At 42.7% G+C, this 19,550-nt stretch overlaps 1 protein-coding gene across 3 annotated transcripts in view; it reads left to right on the top strand.

Annotated features, from left to right (window-relative positions):
* Positions 1–19,550, top strand: part of MMEL1 (membrane metalloendopeptidase like 1) — a 56,586-nt gene that overhangs the window by 32,800 nt on the left and 4,236 nt on the right. For all 3 annotated transcript variants that reach the window (XM_030537584.1, XM_030537583.1, XM_030537582.1), the window contains exons 10-20: positions 254–343; positions 3,480–3,616; positions 4,206–4,299; positions 5,746–5,874; positions 6,634–6,732; positions 7,948–8,031; positions 8,362–8,465; positions 12,084–12,142; positions 14,339–14,458; positions 15,595–15,728; positions 17,197–17,262. In XM_030537584.1, coding sequence (XP_030393444.1) covers positions 254–343; positions 3,480–3,616; positions 4,206–4,299; positions 5,746–5,874; positions 6,634–6,732; positions 7,948–8,031; positions 8,362–8,465; positions 12,084–12,142; positions 14,339–14,458; positions 15,595–15,728; positions 17,197–17,262 — 1,116 coding nt within the window. The remainder of the gene's footprint in view (positions 1–253; positions 344–3,479; positions 3,617–4,205; positions 4,300–5,745; positions 5,875–6,633; positions 6,733–7,947; positions 8,032–8,361; positions 8,466–12,083; positions 12,143–14,338; positions 14,459–15,594; positions 15,729–17,196; positions 17,263–19,550) is intronic.

Here is a 19,550-nt window from a genome sequence, read left to right as displayed (position 1 = left end):
ATTTGTTGGTCATCATATTACTGAAATAACAATGGTCTTGAACTCACTCCCGGGGATGTTAACTGATATACTGAAATGCAGAAAACCCAGTTTTCTAAAAACACTGAATATATTTTAAGGAGCAATTAAGAGTGTGTGTGTGTGTGTGTGTGTGCGTGCGCATGCGCAAGAGAGCATACCCCTGCATTTGTATGATTCCAGCTGTTGAAATTCTTGTCAGTCAATTCTGAAGATAATATGTGAATGTCCACAGGCTACTGCTCCGGCAGAAGAAAGGCATGACGTGACCTTATTGTACAACAAAATGACCCTAAGAGAGCTCCAGGAAAAGTTTGCATTGAATGTAAGTGTTTTGATAAGAATTCTATGGCTTCCAGCTCCTTCCACTGTCTATTCCAAGGGTCAGCAAGCTTTCAGAAGTGCTGTGCTGAGTCTTCATTTATTCACTCTGATTTAAGGTTTCACATGCCAGTAATATATTTTAATGTTTTTAGAAGGTCTCTTTCTACAAGTCTATAATATATAACTAAGCTGTTGTTGCATGTAAAGTAAATAAGGTTTTTAAAATGTTCAAGAAGCTTCATTTAAAATTAAATTAAAATGCAAAGCCCTCCAGACCGGTGGTCAGGACCTGAGCAGTGTGAGTGCCACTGAAAATCAGCTCACATGCTGCCTTTGGCACGTGTGCCATAGGTTGCCTACCCTGGTCTACTCAATGGAAAACAGCTTTGCAGACTCTTTATACCTGCAAAACAAAAGGGATTCAAAGTCATGCCTCTTCTTAATGTAAAGCTAAGAGATTTTTAAGGCATTTTCCTTTTAAACAAAGCCACAATTGAAGCATTTGCCAGACCGTAAATCTCTGACTCATGCAGGATCATAAATACCTGAACTCCAGTCCAAAAAGGGTGGTTTAAAGTCCTTTAGTTCTATGCACAGAAGAAACAGGTGTAAAACATGGTTTGTTCAGAGCTAGCATTATCATTTAGTAAAACTTGTAATGATTCATTCATCTCTTTTAGCATGGAAGTATCTCCATCAAAATCATTGCAGAAGTTTGCAAATGCCACAAGCAATTGTGGCCACAAGTCGTCCCAAATATGAGTTTGAGTTTCCTGTCTCCCAGCCACGTTTAAACTTTCAGTTGCACAAAGAAGTCAAATTACTGTAAGCGACTTCTTCACTTTGTGTAGAAGGATGTCTACAGCTCACAAGCCCTCAACCGAACAGTAGCTAATCCGATCTGCAGTTTGACTAACAATGCGTTGACCCGACAAAAGCAGTGGGAAACCCTTAACTAAATACTAACCCCATGGAAGGATGGATATTATTTTAAGTAGGTTTTAGCACAGATATGCAAGTAATATATGTATCTATTGATGAATAGCAGAGTAGCAATTCTAGCCAAGTTAGCGGGAAGAATAAAGTCTATACTTTCACCGTCACTACTAGATGAATTTGATGGGAATCCAAAACACTATCAAATTTCAGGTTGGAATTTTCCCAAAGGGCAGGGTCTCCTCCCATCTGTGATATATATTTTTTTTACAGACAGAGGACAGGATGGAACTCAAATGACAGACTTTACCACCCTGTAAAAAAAAACCTTAAACCCCCATTTTAATTGGGAACCGAGTGAGAAAATTTAAACAAGGGGAGGACTTGTCATGCTCTTTTGCTGCAGTAGCAAAACAGAAAATAAATGAAGTCTTGCTGGTTTTCAGCTGTTGTGCAGGCTAAAGAGGGTCTGAAAGGGTAAATAAAGTAGGGTATTTACAGTTTGTTTGTTTGTTTTCTTCATGGCATTCAATATAATCTCATAATCACAGGCTCCCTCTGGTGGCAAATTCAATATCTGTCAAAAAAAATCCAACCAAAGACTTTGTCTAGCCAAAGGTAGGACAGGTTTGTGCATAACATGCTTCAAAATGCAGACTCTGTCCTTCAAAAACACAGGGGTTTTTATTAGCTCCGTCATTACAAACATACAGCTCACGCTTGTAACGCAGAGCGGAGACTCAGAGGGTCTGTGCAAAAAAAAAAACAAAACCGGGAGGGCTCCAGAAACAACCATCTCCATACAACAGCAAGCTCAGCAGACAAGGACAGGGAGTGCCTGAAAATTACTGCCTCTGGGAAATGCAGGGGAGAGTTATTCAAAAAGTTTGCCCCCTTTTGTGCCACGATGCAGTTTGTTAGCTGAATGTGTTACCAAATATACCAATATGTGTTACCAATATACCAAACCTACTTTTTCCTGCACTGTTAGCTAGCTTAGCATGCTGCTTTGGCGTCAGAGAACAATCACCTACTCTCCTTTCAATATTACAATTATACTCACCATTACCATTCTTCTGTTCAAGTATATCTATATCAGTCTTTAACATGTCTACATCTATTGGTCCCCTGGCATTCTCATTTCCCTGTTTATTTTGATGACTCTCTCTTCGGGACCTGTGGTGGTGGTCGGTCACTCAAGGCCCTTTGGAGTGACAGGGATGTAGTTTCCCCTCTGTTCCACTATTTTGGGGCCTCCTGCTAAGACGACATCCGTCCAGACTTGTAGTGCTCTTCATCCCCACCCTGGAAACAACAGTTGAGGGTATTGCCTTTGTCCTCCTTCTGGAAGTTGGGATGTTCTCGCCTCCACAGAGCTCTCTATTGGGTGGATTGGAGTGGCCTGCTTCCATCATGATGGGGTACCCTCAGTACCCCTTTGATAGCCCTGATCTCCATTTTAGACTTGTCTTCAATTCTCCAGTCTCATCCCAGCTGGTTGGTGCCACAGATGGATTTTTTTTTTTAAACTGGTGCTACTTCCTCATCAGTCTCTGACTCACAAACAACAGATGCCTCTTGCATGACATTAAGTTCTGCCGCTTTTCCTCTTGCCTGACTTGCTCATCGTGCTGTTTCTCTCTTTCCTAGCCAGTTACAATGTTCAATGGCTCCAACAACACTTCATCTGTGACTGAATTATCTTGGAGATAGGGCAACATCACAGTCCGAATTTTCCTATTCTGCAGCCCAGGAGACTGAATGGAGGAGCATATTTTGCACCCGGAGCAGGAGGAAAGATCCCAGCTCTAGCAGGGCTTGTTGGATCCACACTTAAAGCAGCAAAGGGATCAGATGCATGCTTATGGCATATTTAAAAATCTGTGCCTATATATAATGCAATAAAATATGACAGGCTCTTGCTTTTGGTTCCACTGATACCTAAAAGACTTTGTCTTCTACAGCCAATGCAACTAGGCGCTATTTACAAATATTATAACACAAGTTGCAGCGGGGCCCTTAGTGTTGCTGAACAAGTAAGGAGACATTTCTATAGGCAGGAATCCTCTCTATTGAATATGCCCTGCTGCTAGCCCCAGAGTTCCCAGTCCCAGGTAGCACAGTGAGAGGAGGCAGGATTCCATTGTAATAGGTATAAAGAAAAGCTTGGAATTGGTGTCTGCCTTTCTCTGCCCTCACAGGAGTTTAACTGGACTCTCTTCATCCAAGGCATCATGTCTTCAGTAAACGTTCAGATCCACCTGGATGAGGAGGTAGTTGTGTACGGCGCGCCCTACCTGCAGGAGCTCAAAGCGATTATCTCCAACTACTCAGCAAGGTAAAGGTACTGGGAAAGAACTGGGGTTAAGGAAGAAGAGATGGGGTGCCATCTGGCGCTCAAATGGGCCAAAGTGGGAATAAGAAGGGTTTTCTTCCTGGCTACACCACAGACTCCCTGGTGAAATTATGTCACATTTCTGGGTACTCCATGCTATAAATTAGGGATAACAACCTTGCAGGGGTGGTGGAAGGCAACAGTCATTGAAGTGTGGGAGGATCTCAGCCTCTAATTGACTAATGTCATAGAAAAGAAACAAGAGGATGTGCTTTAGCTCCCATTACATTCTAAAAGGAGAAATAGGTGGAAATTAGAAACTTGGTCCCCAAAGAGCACCAGGGAATGAGGGGGTGTGGAGTGATACTGATGGTCTGGCTCCTCTATGCATGTTGTGCACGCTGGATGCTTCTGCAATTAATCAACTGAGCTAAATAAAAGCAGCCACAATTGTCCCCATTGATGCTGAAAGAAACTTGGCAGCCATTGCTAGCCCTGTCCTCTGCATTCAGAGTAAAGCTTGCACTGTGACTATCTGCAATAGAGTGGCCCATTGCATGACCTTAAACTCCACTTTGCTTTCTACCCACAGCACCATCCAGAACTACCTAGTCTGGCGACTGGTGACTGACAGGGTCAGCAGCTTGAGTCGGCGTTTCAAGGACGCCCGGGCCCACTACCGAAAGGTAAGCCGCTCCCCTGCCAAAGAGTCCAGTCAGCTGTGACATCATTCTGTATTAGTGGTCTTGAACCCATCAGCATCAGGGCATCATGATCCTAGACAAAGGGCAGCCAGTCTCTATCTGCACAATGGACTTTAACCAAATCAACATTCTAACCTCTGCTTTGAGTGAAAGGTTGGCTCAATGTGTGAAGTTTAAACTCAGATCCAAACACCACCAGAGTCTAGAAATGTTAACATCTGCAGTTATGGGGCAGGCCCATCCCTAGTGTTGTCATCTAGGTCTGTTCTTTTTTGAGTTAAGGTGGCTGCTGGATGCTCAGACATGAAAAGTGCAAAGCAAAGCCGAACAAACAACTAAGATGTTTCAGTTTCTTTCAGCCCCACGGGGAAATGGGTTCTGCGTCTCTTTGGATCTACATGTGGGGATGGACCAACATACAAATCCCATCACATCGCTAGGAATAAGAAAACCAGATCAAATAAACTAAACGCCAGCTTTAGTATTAGACTCAAGGTGGGAATTGAAATGAGCCTTTTATGGACATTCAAAATACCATGAGAAACTCTGGGTCAGTCTGAACTCCACAGGCTCAGGGCTTCCAGGTAGACCTTTCTTGGATACATATCCTCCAGACCATTTGACACTAGCCCATCACTAGTGACAAATCTCCCAACAGACCATTTGTTTGAACCACCTTTGCAGGAGGGCAGGAACCCTCCCTGAGATGCCTTCACCTCCTATAGATTGTAAAGCCCAGGGGTTCTCAACCTTTTTCTCTCTGAGTCCCCCCCTCCCTCAACATGTATAAAAACTCCACCACCCACCTGTGCCACAACAACTAGTGTTTATGCATATGAAAATGAGGTCTGGGGTTAGGGGTAGCAAGCAGGGCAATTGCCTGGGTCCCCATGCTACAAGGGGCCTCGTGAAGCTAAGTTGCTTAGGTTTTGGCTTCAGCTCCAGGCTTCACCCCACATGGTGGGGTGTTGGCTTTTCTGCCCTGGCCCCCAGCTTGTTTAATGCCAACCTTTTTAGCTGAGCCCCTAAAACCTGCTGGTGGTCCCAGACCCCTGGCTGAGGATAGCTGGTAAAGCCACTTCATGTAAGAACAGGGGTGGGTATCATGCTTAGCTACCATGGTGAGGAGCACCGCAGAAATGCCTTAGGCAGACAGATAGATAGAGAGAGAGATGAGCCATGAAATGACACCGTGGTGGGACAGAAATTGAACAGTACCCATACCACCTCCTAATAATGTCCTGTGCACAGCGGATCAATGGAAGGAAGACCAGAGCTTCCAAAGAAATAAAGCTAAAGTGTGGGGGGACAGAAGCTGAACAGATGAGGGCCTCTCTCTTTGATTAGACCTCTCGCCCTTTAACAACTTGGGGTGGAGCTGAGGGAAGGTACGTAGGCAGAATTGATCCCCCTGCATTTCTCTTCCAGGCACTTTATGGGACAACACTGGAAGAGGCCCGTTGGCGGGAATGCGTGAGTTATGTCAACAACAACATGGAGAACGCGGTGGGAGCTCTGTATGTCAGGGAGACATTTGCTGGTGAGAGCAAGAGGATGGTATGTAGTTTACCTTTCATGCTATCATAAGCCCACAATTCCTGTGGATCCCCTCATCCCCCACCTCCATTCCCACCCCAAACCTGTGGCCTAATATCTTTTAAATATGTACATAGTGCAGAGCTTTAACGTAACTCTGAGGAGACAGATAGGAACAATGAAACTCCCATCCTAAGGCAGAGGATTATGGGCTCTCTCTTCTGAGAGGGATTTCACCTTCTACAGATAGTCAGCCACTTTCTGACAGCATACCAGCAGGCCCCAGATCCTCTCTTTGTTTTCTCGGGAAATACTGAAGACTGTCAGCCAGCAGGCCAGTGGTAAAGCTGAGAACAAACCCCAGAGTGCCAGTGTTCCAGTCTAGTGCATTATCCACTAGGCCAGACAGCTCAGATGGGTCAAGCTATGTGATTTGTGACTTTCCACATGCTTTGCCTCCCAATGGTATCCCAGCATGGTTAGCTGCTGAGCACAATACCGATCTCTTGCCTGCCTTTCAGCTCCTCCAGTTCAGGTCTCCCACAGTTCAGCCAAGTCAGGAGACACACATAACAGAGTCTTGGGAACTGTGCTAATCAGCCAGCAGGTAGCAGACACAGGAGACTCATTTATGGTGTGTATTTAATTGTGGAGCGCCATGTACTATCACAAAGCATTTGAGGAGATTATTCTTCATTAGGAGCCTGCTATCTCTCTAGAAGTTGTTGAGAAGAAAAAATAGCATGTCACTGATGAATTTCTTATTTGTCTCTATTTTAGGTCCGAGACTTAATAGACAAAATCCGGGAAGTGTTCATTGAGACACTTGATGAATTACAGTGGATGGATGAAACATCAAAAGAGAAAGCTCGTGAGAAGGTCAGAAATAACAAGAAACCTCAATATCCTGTGTGGGAATATCAGAAAATCGTGTCAAATTTTGCAAGACTTATTTTCCATCCCTTAAAAAAGGAGAGAGAGAGAGAGAGAGAAATAAAAATCCACTTTCACAGTTATCTGTAATTTTCTCCAGGATATTGCTTTTGATCCTTTATTTATTTAGCTTTCAAACATTTTTTATTTCCAAACTATAATAGAATCTAATGTAATGTATCCCATAAAAGTGGTAAGCCAAAGAAACCCAAACAAACTACAAGTTACTTAAAAGAGCCAAATTGGTAAAACCAATTAAAAAGAAATATATTAGTAATAAACTTCCAAAAGATTAGGCCACCTTTCCTTAAATTCTTCCTGGTTATGAATCAAATGAAGAGCATCCTTTTTGATGCAGGTCAGTGCATTATTCCACAATATGAAGGTATTCAGATGGTTCCCAAATGGAAACTTGCCTATTAAAAAAACTTGCTTCTCAGTAATGCCTTCTTTCAAAAACTATTTGGGTCACTCTATACCGCATTGCAAAAGGCTGTGCTTCTTCAGCAATGGGGCGTTTGAGGATTTTCATTGCAGAGAGCCCCATGTCCAGAGCTCTCTCTGAGGGAGTAGATGTAGCAGAAGCTGACATGTTTAAATAATGCAGCCATATGTTCGTATGGAATGAGGGAGCAGAAGGAATCCTGTGTTAATTTCAGATCTTGTCGGACTATTGACTTTAGTGGTGTTGCATGAATTGGATCTGGAGCCATTTGTTGTTGAAGTCAATGGAAATCATTCACGGATGGTGGATCAAGCCTTTAGGGCCCTTCAGTGGAACTTGGATCTAGGCCATAAATGAGGACAGAATGTATCCCATGGAGATTCAACGTTAAAATGATCATTGAATCCTACTGCAGTCCCCATTTAAGTCACTTTCCTCTGAATTCAGGAAGCCCTATATAAGTGCACCAAATGCTTGTACCCAAGCCCATCACCCCTGAACAACCCTTGCACAAATTCTCAATACTTACATCAAACACACTCTTTGTTGGCTCATCATATGAATATTGACTAGGTTAAATTCACCCTGGGTTAACTCCACTGAAACTAGTGGACCAACACCAGCAACGAATTTGATCCATTGTCTGCAGCGATCCAGATTATTATTATTTTTTTTTTTACTATTGTGAGACCATTGTGGACTCTCTTTTCTTGTAGGCAATGGCAATTAAAGAGCAAATTGGCTATCCAGACTATATTTTGGAAGATCAGAATGAAAAACTGGATCAGGAATATGCAAATGTAAGTATGCGGCACGTACCTGAACAGGGTTAATACAAAAGTGTAAACATACTGCATTGCTATTTACAATATTAAATGCCTGTGTTACTGTCATCCCCAGATACCCCAATCAGGACTAAGGCCCCATTGTGCTAGATTCTGTATAACACATGCAAAGACCTAGTCCTTGCCCCCGAACAGCTCACTATCTAAGAAGGAGCTGACCATCTGTTTCTATACGATGTATAACCACAGGACAAATATTTCATAGCAACATCCCATAGGCGGTGATTAAAGGAAATTCTCCATTAGAAGAAACTTGCTAATACGCTGGGATTTGTATTTCTTCAGTTAAACTTCAGTGAGCACAAGTATTTTGAAAACAGCCTGGAAAACCTGAGGGCTGGAGCCCAGAAGAGCTTGAAAAAACTTCGAGAGAGAGTTGACCAAGATATGTGAGTGTCCAGACTGCATGGCTATATAAGCACCCTAAATCCTGGAATAATGGTTAGGGACCACCCTGGAGCTACAGGGTGGCATTGCCCTTCTCCACTCATATCAGATCATTACGAATACTTTTGTTTGTGGCTGTCTAAGAATGGGGCATCTGAGGGAATTGAACAATGAGCTCTTTGTCTGCCTCTAGTGGTAATGTATGTTACAGTGGCTACATGGGATCATTCAGATCTTTTGGAACCTCAGTTTAGTCCTTCACAGAACCACTTTACACACTATTATATTACCATGGAGCCACTTATCACAAATACTGAGACTGATCTTCTTGGCAGGGGAGCAATGGGGATGGGCCAGTGTGTACTTTGGAAAGCAAATAACTGAAAGGAGTGTGACAAAGTTTCTCCTCTACCTTAGTGGGTCCTGCACTTATTGGCAGATTTTGCTCACCTCAATGATCTTCCCCACAGTCTGGATCAACCCCTCCTGTGTCTGATCAGGAGTTGGGAGGTTTGGGGGGAACCCGGGCCCGCCCTTTACTCCGGGTTCCAGGCCAGGGCCCTGTGGATTGCAGCTGTCTATAGTGCCTCCTGTAACAGCTGCATGACAGCGACAACTCCCTGGGCTACTTCCCCATGGTCTCCTCCAAACACCTTCTTTATCCTCACCACAGGACCTTCCTCCTGGTGTCTGATAACACTTGCACTCCTTAGTCCTCCAGCAGCACAGCCTCTCACTCTCAGCTCCTTGTGTCTCTTGCTCCCAGCTCCTCATATGCACTTCCTCTCCTCTAGCTCCTCCCTCCCTGACTGGAGTGAGCTCGTTTTTAAAGCCCTGATTAGCCTGCCTTGATTGGCTGCAGGTGTTCTAATCAGCCTGTCTGCCTGAATTGGTTCTAGCAAGTTCCTGATTACTCTAGTGCAGCCCCTCTCTGGTCACTCAGGGAACAGAAAACTACTCACCCAGTGACCAGTATATTTGCCCTCTACCAGACTCCTGTACCCCACTGGCCTGGGTCTGTCACAGGAGGTAAAAACCATGGCTTAAAATAGCCTTTCAAAGTCCAGTTCCCAACACATCTGGGCTTTGTAGCTGTTTAGATCTGGATCCAGAACTGAACTTTTAAGCTCAGGCTCATCTTTAATTAAGATAATTTATTGCTATGGAGGATGAAGCAATTAAATATCAGCATTTTCACCCCGACTATTAGAAATGTTAATTTTAGTCATCTGAAAATGTAATTTTTACTATATCAGTGTCATGGCGACAGGGCTGGCTGCACCTCTAACCCCTTCTCTGGCATCTCTGAGGCCACCCCCTCAAGTGTCAGGCCTCAGGCCTTTATCTTTCTGAGGTGGAGTCTGACAATTCCCCCCTTTTGGGGCTGGGTCCTGAGCTCAAGCCTTCCAGTCCATTGACTGTGCTGCAAGGCCTGCAAGACCACTGGGTTAATGTACCTGCAATTCTTCCCTTTGGGAGCTTAGAACCAGTAATGAATACAGGGACCCAAAGCAACCTTCCTTAAAACAGATGCATTGTTTATTTGACAACAAGAACAAAGCATAACATAAGAGAAAAGGATTTTAAAACAGTAAAAGGCCCAGTAGCTAGAGTCTGACCATCCTCTTCTTGGGGACCCCGGTAGGTCTAACTTCCCCCTTAGTCCCTCAGCCTCTGGAGTCTGGGTTCACCTTAGCTCTCCCTCCCTGTCCTTGAAGGCATGTCTATTAATCCAGTCCACAGTTTTTGTTCTGTCAGCTCCCATGCTTGCCCAAAACCAGTCCGGTGAGGGCCACCGTGGGACAGAGCCAGAGCATCCAAGTGAATGGCCCAGGCATTGTTTCTCAGTGTTTGCTGGGAAGGGTCTATCTGGTTCCTCCTCACCCCTACTTTGGGTGTGCATTTCCTGACCATCCTGCTATTGAATTAATTCAATATGTGCATAGCGTAACCCCCCCCTCACAACAATTAGACACACAGAGAACATACAGCATTCATAAACTATTACAGGCAGCTCCAAATCTTTTACACGTGGCAAGGCAAGCTGCTCTTGAATAAGGAGCATCGTCCTGTAACATTAGCCTTCAGCATGAGTGGTTTTGCTGGTTACGGGCAGCAGCAAGAAAGCCAACAACAGATTGGTTGTTTACATGCTAGTGGGCCTCCATGGAGCACGAGGATGTTCCCAAGACAAAAGAAAAGCAGAAGCAAACTCCAAAATGCATTTGATTAACACCTCTATTTATATAACACAAAATATACTGTTAACAAAGGGTTGGTCTGGGATCTTGCTTCTATTGAAGCCAGCAGGAATTTGGCCGTGAACTTCCATGGAAGCAGGCTCAAGCCTAAAATCATTATGTTTTCATAAACAATGATATTAAGGACTCTGTGTTAGAATAGTGCAGCCAAAAGCCATTCATTTTAGATTAAGATGTGGAATGGGTGCCCTGATGTCAGTGCCTTGCACTGCAGCCATTTTATTTTCATCTAATATGCAGAATATACCTCCTAAAGCCTGTGTAGGTTACAGTATTTATCACTCACAGGTTGGTATTTAGGGAATTGGGATGTATTAAGCAATGGAAAAGTCATATCATTTGATCGAAAGCCCATTGGACTTAAAGGAAACTTTTTTTCACTGACTTAATGAGCTTTGGTTCAGGCTTTCTTTGTGTGATAATTTGGTAGTGTGTGGAGTTATGCCTTTCATTTTTCATGTATGATTTGTAGATTTCCAGCAAAGTCCCCTTGTAGGCTTGGAAGATTTTCCCAGTAAGCCATAATACCACTTTAGATCATTGACAGTCCATTGTTCAAAGACCCAAATTGAACAAGATTTTATAACTACTATCTTATTCAGCATCATATCAACTACTTATCACAGTTGGACGCAATGCCTATGTTCACATCTTGAAAGCTTCCCTTTGTAGAGTAAAAGGAAAGGTTTGTTATTACAAGTCTCTTGGTTAATCAGCTGTTCATTTCATGATGCAGTGAGGTATCTCTGGGAGATGCTATGAAATCATATTGTGATGTAGTCATTCATTATAGACTGAGGAGGGACTGGGAGCTGTTCCAAAATCATATACTTCAAACAGGTATTCCTTATCAAAATTAGTACTCACTATTTATGAAAAATCGGTTTCACAATATAGATGGTAGTACGTCTGGTTCTACATTTGTAATGATTTACTCTCTGATTGTTCTAATCAAACATTTTCAATAGACAAACTTAGTCCCAGTTCTCAGTCTGGGTAAATCCATTCTGCTGCCCTAAACTTCCACTCTGCATTTTATTTAGATATTGTATTCTTCATTTCCTGTCTCAAACTGCTAAACTTCAGTATTATGAACTGTTAAATAGCTACCACATTCCATCCCAGAGGTGGCTGCTTAGCAATAGCGAGCAAAATGACACGTGGCTTTGATCTGGGATCCTATAAACAAAAGAGTGTTATCATTTTCCAGTTTGAGTGTCCTTGCTGAACCATTCCCAACTGCTTTCCTCTCCTCCACCCCTCCCATTTCATATGCAACTAGTGCTTTCTGAAGGAGATTAACTCAATAAAGAGAATGCTTATAAAAATGACTGTATCTTTACGTACTATTCTTTCTAGATGGATCATTGGTGCTGCAGTGGTCAATGCGTTCTATTCCCCCAACCGAAATCAGATAGGTAGGTTTCAAACCATTTTGATTGCGCAGTGGAATTTAAGAATAATTTGTGTGTGTGAAGCAATTCACATTAGCGGTGCCATGTGGTTGCCCATATGCAGCCCAGATTGAACATCTGTAGCACTCCTGGTGCAAGGTGAATGGGCTGTTCTGCTCCAGCCTCTGTTTTGCTGATGAATATTCAACTCACTTAAACTTGGCAAAGTTGTTTACATTCCATCATTGAAATAGCCTTGTGTTTGACAACCTAAAAGCCACAAAGTGATGCCAACTTCAGGGAGTAGTGAGCATTCACCATGTATTTGAGGCTGTTTAATGTCTCCGCATGCCTGGGAAACTTAAGCGATGCTCCCGGCTTTGTTGTTTGCGCAGATGGCACTGAAATTATTTTTGAGAGAGACACAAGACTGAAGAAACTTGCCTCAGCTAATGGGACATCAGACTCGTGAGAGCTTCCAGATCTGTAAAAGCTGTGACCAAAACATCCTTCATTGGATTGGGCCCATATGGGATGCTAAGAAGTCCCAACTCCTCCTACAAATACTCTTGCTTCCCCCGTTCCACACACTCCCTGGTCACTAACACCAAGGCTCATTGTATCTAGGGTCCAGAGCAAATGTACCTCCTGAGTTCTGGTTTGATTTTCACAGTGTTAAAATTTCTGCTCCTGAATGAGACCTGGTTACCTTTCCTCTCCTAGTGAATGGTCTGGGGACACAATGATCTTTCTTTACAGACAAAGAATGTGATTGCAATGTGTTTTTTTCACATTTTTCACTTATTAGAAGGCATCTTATTAAAATGCCCCATTCTAGAATAACCCATTTGCAGCATTCATTCCTTCTTGAAGGTCACATGCATCTCCTCTTCAACACGTGGAAGGAAGAATAAACCTGACTGCCGATATATTCGGCTTTTATGTGTAGTGTGGAGGAGGCTAGAGCTATTTTTTCCAAGGCTGTCATGCAAAGTACAGTTGATACACAGTAGTAATTCCTCTGGAGTATGCTTTAAACATTAAGCCTCAGTGTTATTTGTAGGCCGCATATGGTGGTTAACCTTTCTCTTAACAAAAATAAAGCAATAAAATATCCATTAGCTGCTCCATGCTACAAACTGAGCATAGTTCATTGGGACAGCAAAGAGGAAAAAATGTACAGGTGACCCAGTATTCACATGTAATCGTAACCCAGGGTGTATGGTGCGTCTTTGCGTCAGATCTGCTGCCTTTACTAATAAATACAAAATTTTAACTACCTCTGTGCCAGCCCCATAAAATTTAATACAACTGTGGGTGAAGGAGTCAGGCTGAGGGTCTATTCTGCCTCCTACATCATTTGAAGGATTTTCAGTTCTGTTTAAAACCATTTTTTTTCCTAATGAAGTATTGCCGTCTATATTAAATAGCCTTTTTTCAAACAACTTTTTTTTTTTTTTGCAAACACTTGTTGGAATTGTAGACATTTTTTGTATTTCATGAAAAAAATCTGGATTTTTTCAATATTTTCTCTACATTTTATCAAAGATGTTATTGCAATTTTTTGTTTTGTTCACCCCAAACCTGCTTTTGTTAAATTTTCCAAAAAACAACCCGCAAAAACCAGCGACCCCTGCAAATGGAGCCGTTCTGAACATTTCAAAATGAAATCAGTTTTGAAGTGTTTGTGTGAAAATAGGTTTCATTTTGTGACCTGTCCTAGTTTGGACTGTTGACTCTCTCATGACGACATTAGGAGCAGACAAAGCCAGGTTGATCTTCAGATCTGAGGCTTGGGCTCAGCTTGTCAGCTTGAGGGGTTGGGGGGAATTATCATTCAGCCTGTAACCTAAACGGTTCTTTGTTTGATTCCCTAAAAGGGAATAGATAATGAGATTCTACTGTGTAATTCTAAGTCTCTTTTCTAATTATAACTGCACTTTAATGTACAAGATATATAAGACTAAACAAGCAGAGCTGGAAGGGAAATTATGCTGGGTTCTCAAATGGGAGACTTTAATAGTTACAGATTTACTACATTTATCATTTAAGAACAACTCCTTGCACATGATCATCCTCAATGTGTTATAAGATGCATAAAGCAAGTGGCATAAACAGAGGAAACATTTCCTGCTTGATCTGCTGCCAAAGGCTAACCCATCTACAGAGCACACACAGATGAAATTATCTGAACCTCTATCTCTCTCTCTCATTTTGCAGTGTTTCCTGCTGGAATCCTTCAGCCTCCCTTCTTTAGCAAACATCAGCCACAGGCACTAAACTTTGGAGGGATCGGGATGGTAATTGGACATGAAATTACTCATGGTTTTGATGACAATGGTGAGAAGAGGCTAAAAAATTATTTAAGCAAAATCTTTCTTTTATAATTCCATCGATCACACAGTAGAAAACTAGATGTGGGTGGTAATAGTCTATCCGCTCTGACTGCTGTGATTGAAACACACACACACACGCTGTAATAACAATACTACAGATGTGTGATTTGAGGTGAATGATCCTGGAACCAATCAGGGAAAATGAATTTAAATAAATGAATTAAATTAATGGCAATACACCAAAAAACCTGTTACTTTTACAGCAATGAAGTATCAGAAACACTGTCAGTACCAGCCTGTGTGCTGCCTTTCAAAGTAAAATGAAATCTGTGAAAAGCATTCTGGTGGCAGCACAGTGACACACAGAGTCCTGACCCATTTGTTAAAAAATAATTGATTTTGTCATTATCATTGACAGAGGCCTAAAATGGTTTTGAACCTTGAGACTCAATTCTGCTGCTTCTTTTAAAATAACAACAATAATAAATAATAATAAAATAATAATAATTCTTTATACATAGACTTTATTGCATGTGGCTTTTACTTCTATGGACTCTATATAATTTAAACATAAAACACTTGCTGTAGCTGTCTAGATACAGGTCCATATTGAGCAAGAGGTGTGCTCTGAGCAACAGGACCAGAGACACCAGAATCTTGGTCTTGGTTTGCTCCCTCTGTGGCTTTGGCAAAGTCACTTTGACCCTCAGGTTCCTCATTTGTAATTGCAGAGAGTACTTTCTGTATTTGCACCCCGGTTACAAGGATTTAGTGGCTAATTAGGAATATTATTATTTGTATCACAGATATGCATAAGAGCTGTAATCAGGATCACAGCCATATTGTGCTGGATATTGTGTATTCTCATAATAAGAGACAATCTCTAGCCCTTAGAACTGATGTTCAAAATAGAGAAGATCCGAGTGGGTGTAACAAACACCCAGAAGGGAGGGAGGCAGGCAGGAGACAAGGATACTAGGGAAAGGAAACATGTTTAGAAGTTGCTCTGGTTAGACTGCTAAATGTAGCTATAGGAACTGTGTGCCAATATTTAAAGCTGGGAATCAGTCAGGATCTCTGGACACACAGATCATTGCACCCTGAAACAGTCTCTCCTCCATACTTTGCTTTCATGAACAGGAAGAAATTTTGACAAAGATGGAAATATGTTTGATTGGTGGAGCAATTTCTCAGCCATGCATTTCAAAGACCAGTCACGCTGCATGGTTTATCAGTATGGAAACTACACATGGGAGCTGGCTGGAGGACAGAACGTGAGTACACTCCACAGGATAGAGATTGGGTAGGATGCCTTTATGAATTAATTTAGCAGATGGGGAAAGCAACTAATTTGATAGTAATAGAGTCTTAAGCACTTGGTCCAAACTCTACAATCCAGGGTTTGAGGCTAGGTCTCTAGAGGTAAAACCACCTGAGTCTTAACTTTCTTATTTTCTTCCAAAGCTCCCAGCTCTAAACCAGTCCAGAGAATTAGGGAAGCAGAGAGGAGACACTGATTCCTTCTTGATAACAAGAAAAGCTTGATTCCTACTTCCCCAGTTGTAGGAGTTCATTAGTTTTGTTTCTTCATTTATAATTTGATCTGGGGGGATTTAAAAAGGAGCAGACAAGTTTAAAGAGAGTGGTAGAACAGAGGAATAGGTAAAGTATTTTTTCATCTTCCCCACATCTGTTCAGAAGATCTCTCTAAATGCATTCAGGTCTAAGGTAGTTTTGGTGATAGAACATAGAAAGAGTAAATGAGCAGAACACACTAAGAGAGAAAAGCTCCAGGTCCCTCCAAACAAAGCCAAAGCCTAGCTCTAGACCTTCCCTAACCACACCCCCATCTTACATTGCCTCAGCTGCCTTTGGGCTGACCTTTTTATGACCCTCCATCCCCCACAATGCTTTGCAGAGCAGGCAAACAAACCAAAGTCAAATACAGGGTTTTGCTTTAAAAGGAGGGTTTCCCTTTTAAATATAGCAACTGTTAACCCCCCAAATGCATCAAAAGGCAGAAAAATGAAAACAGAGCAAAAGAAAAAAAGCTGCTGTTCTACTGAATCAGCACATTTCCTCTCCCCCCCCCCTTGCCCCTGCCCCGCCCCGCCCTGCCCCTCTGAGCCCATGCCAGGTGCATGCCTTTAAAAGCAGGTGCCTAAGCCCCATTTATACCAAAATGAAAAAGTCCCTCAGGGCTGGAGACTGTGAGTGGAGGATTGTGTTGCTGTGCTCTGTCAGGGTGAGGGGTACCCTGGAAATACTGGGGAGATAGTGCTTCCTAAGCTGGGCTACCAGGCTAATCTAGCAGGGTCATGGGCTGTAAAGGAGGCAACAGGACCCTAATGAATTGGGTTCATAGCTGCTTCTGCTGCAAGATCCTGTCACGCTCTTAGGGCACAAATTGATATACCCCACCACCCTTTATACACAAAAGGGCTTGTCCCACCCTGAACTGCCCTGGCTGATGGAGAATATACCCCCGCAACAGCCTGTTTGCTGCTATTTTCCTAAACCTCTTCCAATTCTGGTAGACCCTGTACGCTCGACCCTGCTGCTTCCATAATGTTCGGTATTATTCCCTTTCAGTCTCTTTCTCCTCCACCATGGTGTAGCGTTGCTTCCACCCCAGAGGTAGCTGCACATCAGCAGACAGCACAGTGTTTCTATTTCAACTTGTGAAATGCTTTTGGAGTGACAGACATTACACACAATAAACAAACAATTGCTCTGTTACAGGTCAGTGGAATAAGCACCCTGGGAGAGAATATTGCAGACAATGGAGGAGTCCGACAGGCTTACAAGGTAGCTCCTTAAAATACTGCGAGTCGATTTTTGCATGAAAGCCAGAAATTGGTCAGAGCCAGATGTGTTTATTTTCCTGAGGATGTGTTGGGAGTTACGGGCATCACTTCTGGGACTGAGAGGTGAAGTTTAATACCTGACCCAGGCAAAGTGTCCTGTGCCACAGGGAATTCAGTGAATGCCAATGCATAACAGTTCAAATGACCAATGCCCCAAATAGGATCTGTGCAGGCTCACCCTAATGCCCATGTGGATCCAACTAAAGATCAAGAGTGACCACAACCATCCTCATTATCATTTGTAGTGCCTAGGCCTGAACCACAGACCAGCCCACACTGGGCTCAGTGCCGTGCAAACAGCTCAGGTGAACAGGCAGTATGGTAATAAATAGGCAGAGAAAAGGGTGAAAGAACCTGCCTCGCGCCAAAGCCCATCGGACTGAGATTCTTGCTTCAACTTCAATCAGCTTGTCAAATGGTATCTGTCACATGGCAACAGAGCTTTCGTTGCTTAGCAATGTGATTTGATGATGATGATTTTTAAAGCACGATGACATTTTTTTTCTTCTTCCCCTCCCCAGTTTACTTTTCTTGCACTTTTCCTGCTGAAACTAAAGCCACATGTCAGGTGTGATGGGGAGACATCACAACATTGATAGAAACATTGCATCACTATCAAGAGAAATACGGATCATGTCTGTAAACAATCTCTGCCCCCAAATTCACAATAGAATCCAGCCCGAGTTGCCTCTGTTACTTCCCTTGCAAGTTTTATAACTGTTAAGACAGTGACACATAGAAGTTTCCTCCATCTTATTGCTATTTATTTTGCATTCTCCTCTGGAACAGATTGAAAATGGCACTCTCTCTCTCTCTATATATATATATCAACAGCATCCTGCCCCTTCCCAAGAGAAGTGTTCTCAATCCTGTAAGTTATTTTCAGAGCAAGAGAAGGCACATTTGACATTCCAGGGGATTCCCATCCCACTGAGAGTGGGGCAATTCAGCCTAGCCTGTCCATCTTCTTTAGACACAGTAGATATCCTGCTGTACGTCTCCCTCGCTGTCCTGCAACAGCCAGGAGATGTGCCACTCCAGACGCAAAAGAGAACCTCCTGCATCTGTGCCCCTCCTGCTTCTACACACAATGGCTGCAGATATGAGTACTGTAGTCACCAGTCTGAATGCTCCTTCCACTAGGAGAAAGTGTGGGATTGTGGAATGTAGTTACTGACATGAAACAGTTCTAAAGTTGTGGTAACTGTGATCTACCAGTATACCTATTAAAGGGATGGTGGGTGGAGATATGGGGTCAGAGTTAAGGATGTTTATGTAACCTTGCCTCTGCATTCCTTGATTTTTCAAAAAGATAAATATTCTGAATATCTGGGAAGCCTTTAAAATTAAACATTAACTTTGCTGTAGAACACATTGGAAATATGGGAAACAGAGTGGCATGGTGGTAGTTAATGGCCCCTACAGTTCAATCTTCGGAGATTCTTTGCTATGAAACTTGTATTTTCACTGTTCACACTACCTTTAAAGCCTTTTGTTTGGGAATATCTATGTGAGTGAGAGGATATGGTAATAAAATGTTCAGATTTAACTGGCATGAGACACATTAAATTGTCTTCATTATGTCAATGGACCTAAAAAAAGAAAATTGGCCAATTAGCATGCAACAGTAACAGGTAATGGATTTAACTTTGTTCAGGGTTATTATCTGCTATTTTATGAGCAGTTACCTGAAGAGAGAGAGACAAAAGTGAGGAGGAAATTTAACTATCTGCTTTCCTTTTCCTTCCATGGTCATACGGAAAAGTCCCGGGCAATCTGCTGCTATGCTTGTATTTCAAACCACAATCAAGTGCATGCAGTCTAAGTTGATTGCTTTGAGCTACGTCTGCATTGTCAGATGAATTTTTGTCAGGGCTTTTCAGAATAGTAGCATGTGTCCTACGTTGCCATTCTTGTTTGCTGTGCAACGTGTGGTGAACCCCTGCTCCAGCAGAGTACTGCTCTGTACTGTGCCACCTTTCTGGAGACTCCCAGCAGAGCTCCTGATAATTCATGATAATTAAAGATAAGTCTTTTTAAGGTTAGAGATGTTAACCCAAGTGGGCTGCCCAAATTCAAAGCCAAGTAATTACATATGGCTGATCTAAAATTCCACCTTCAGTTCCATTTGGAGTTATTTTTTAAGAACATAAGAGCAGCCATACTTGGTCAGACCAAAGGTCCAGGTCCATCAATTCCAGTATCCTGTCTTCTGACAGTGGCCAGTGC

The sequence above is a fragment of the Gopherus evgoodei genome, chromosome 18 (assembly GCF_007399415.2).
Source record: "Gopherus evgoodei ecotype Sinaloan lineage chromosome 18, rGopEvg1_v1.p, whole genome shotgun sequence".
Lineage (NCBI taxonomy): Eukaryota > Metazoa > Chordata > Testudines > Testudinidae > Gopherus > Gopherus evgoodei.
Note: the sequence above shows the minus strand (reverse complement) of the source record. Positions and strands in the feature narration are given on the sequence as shown.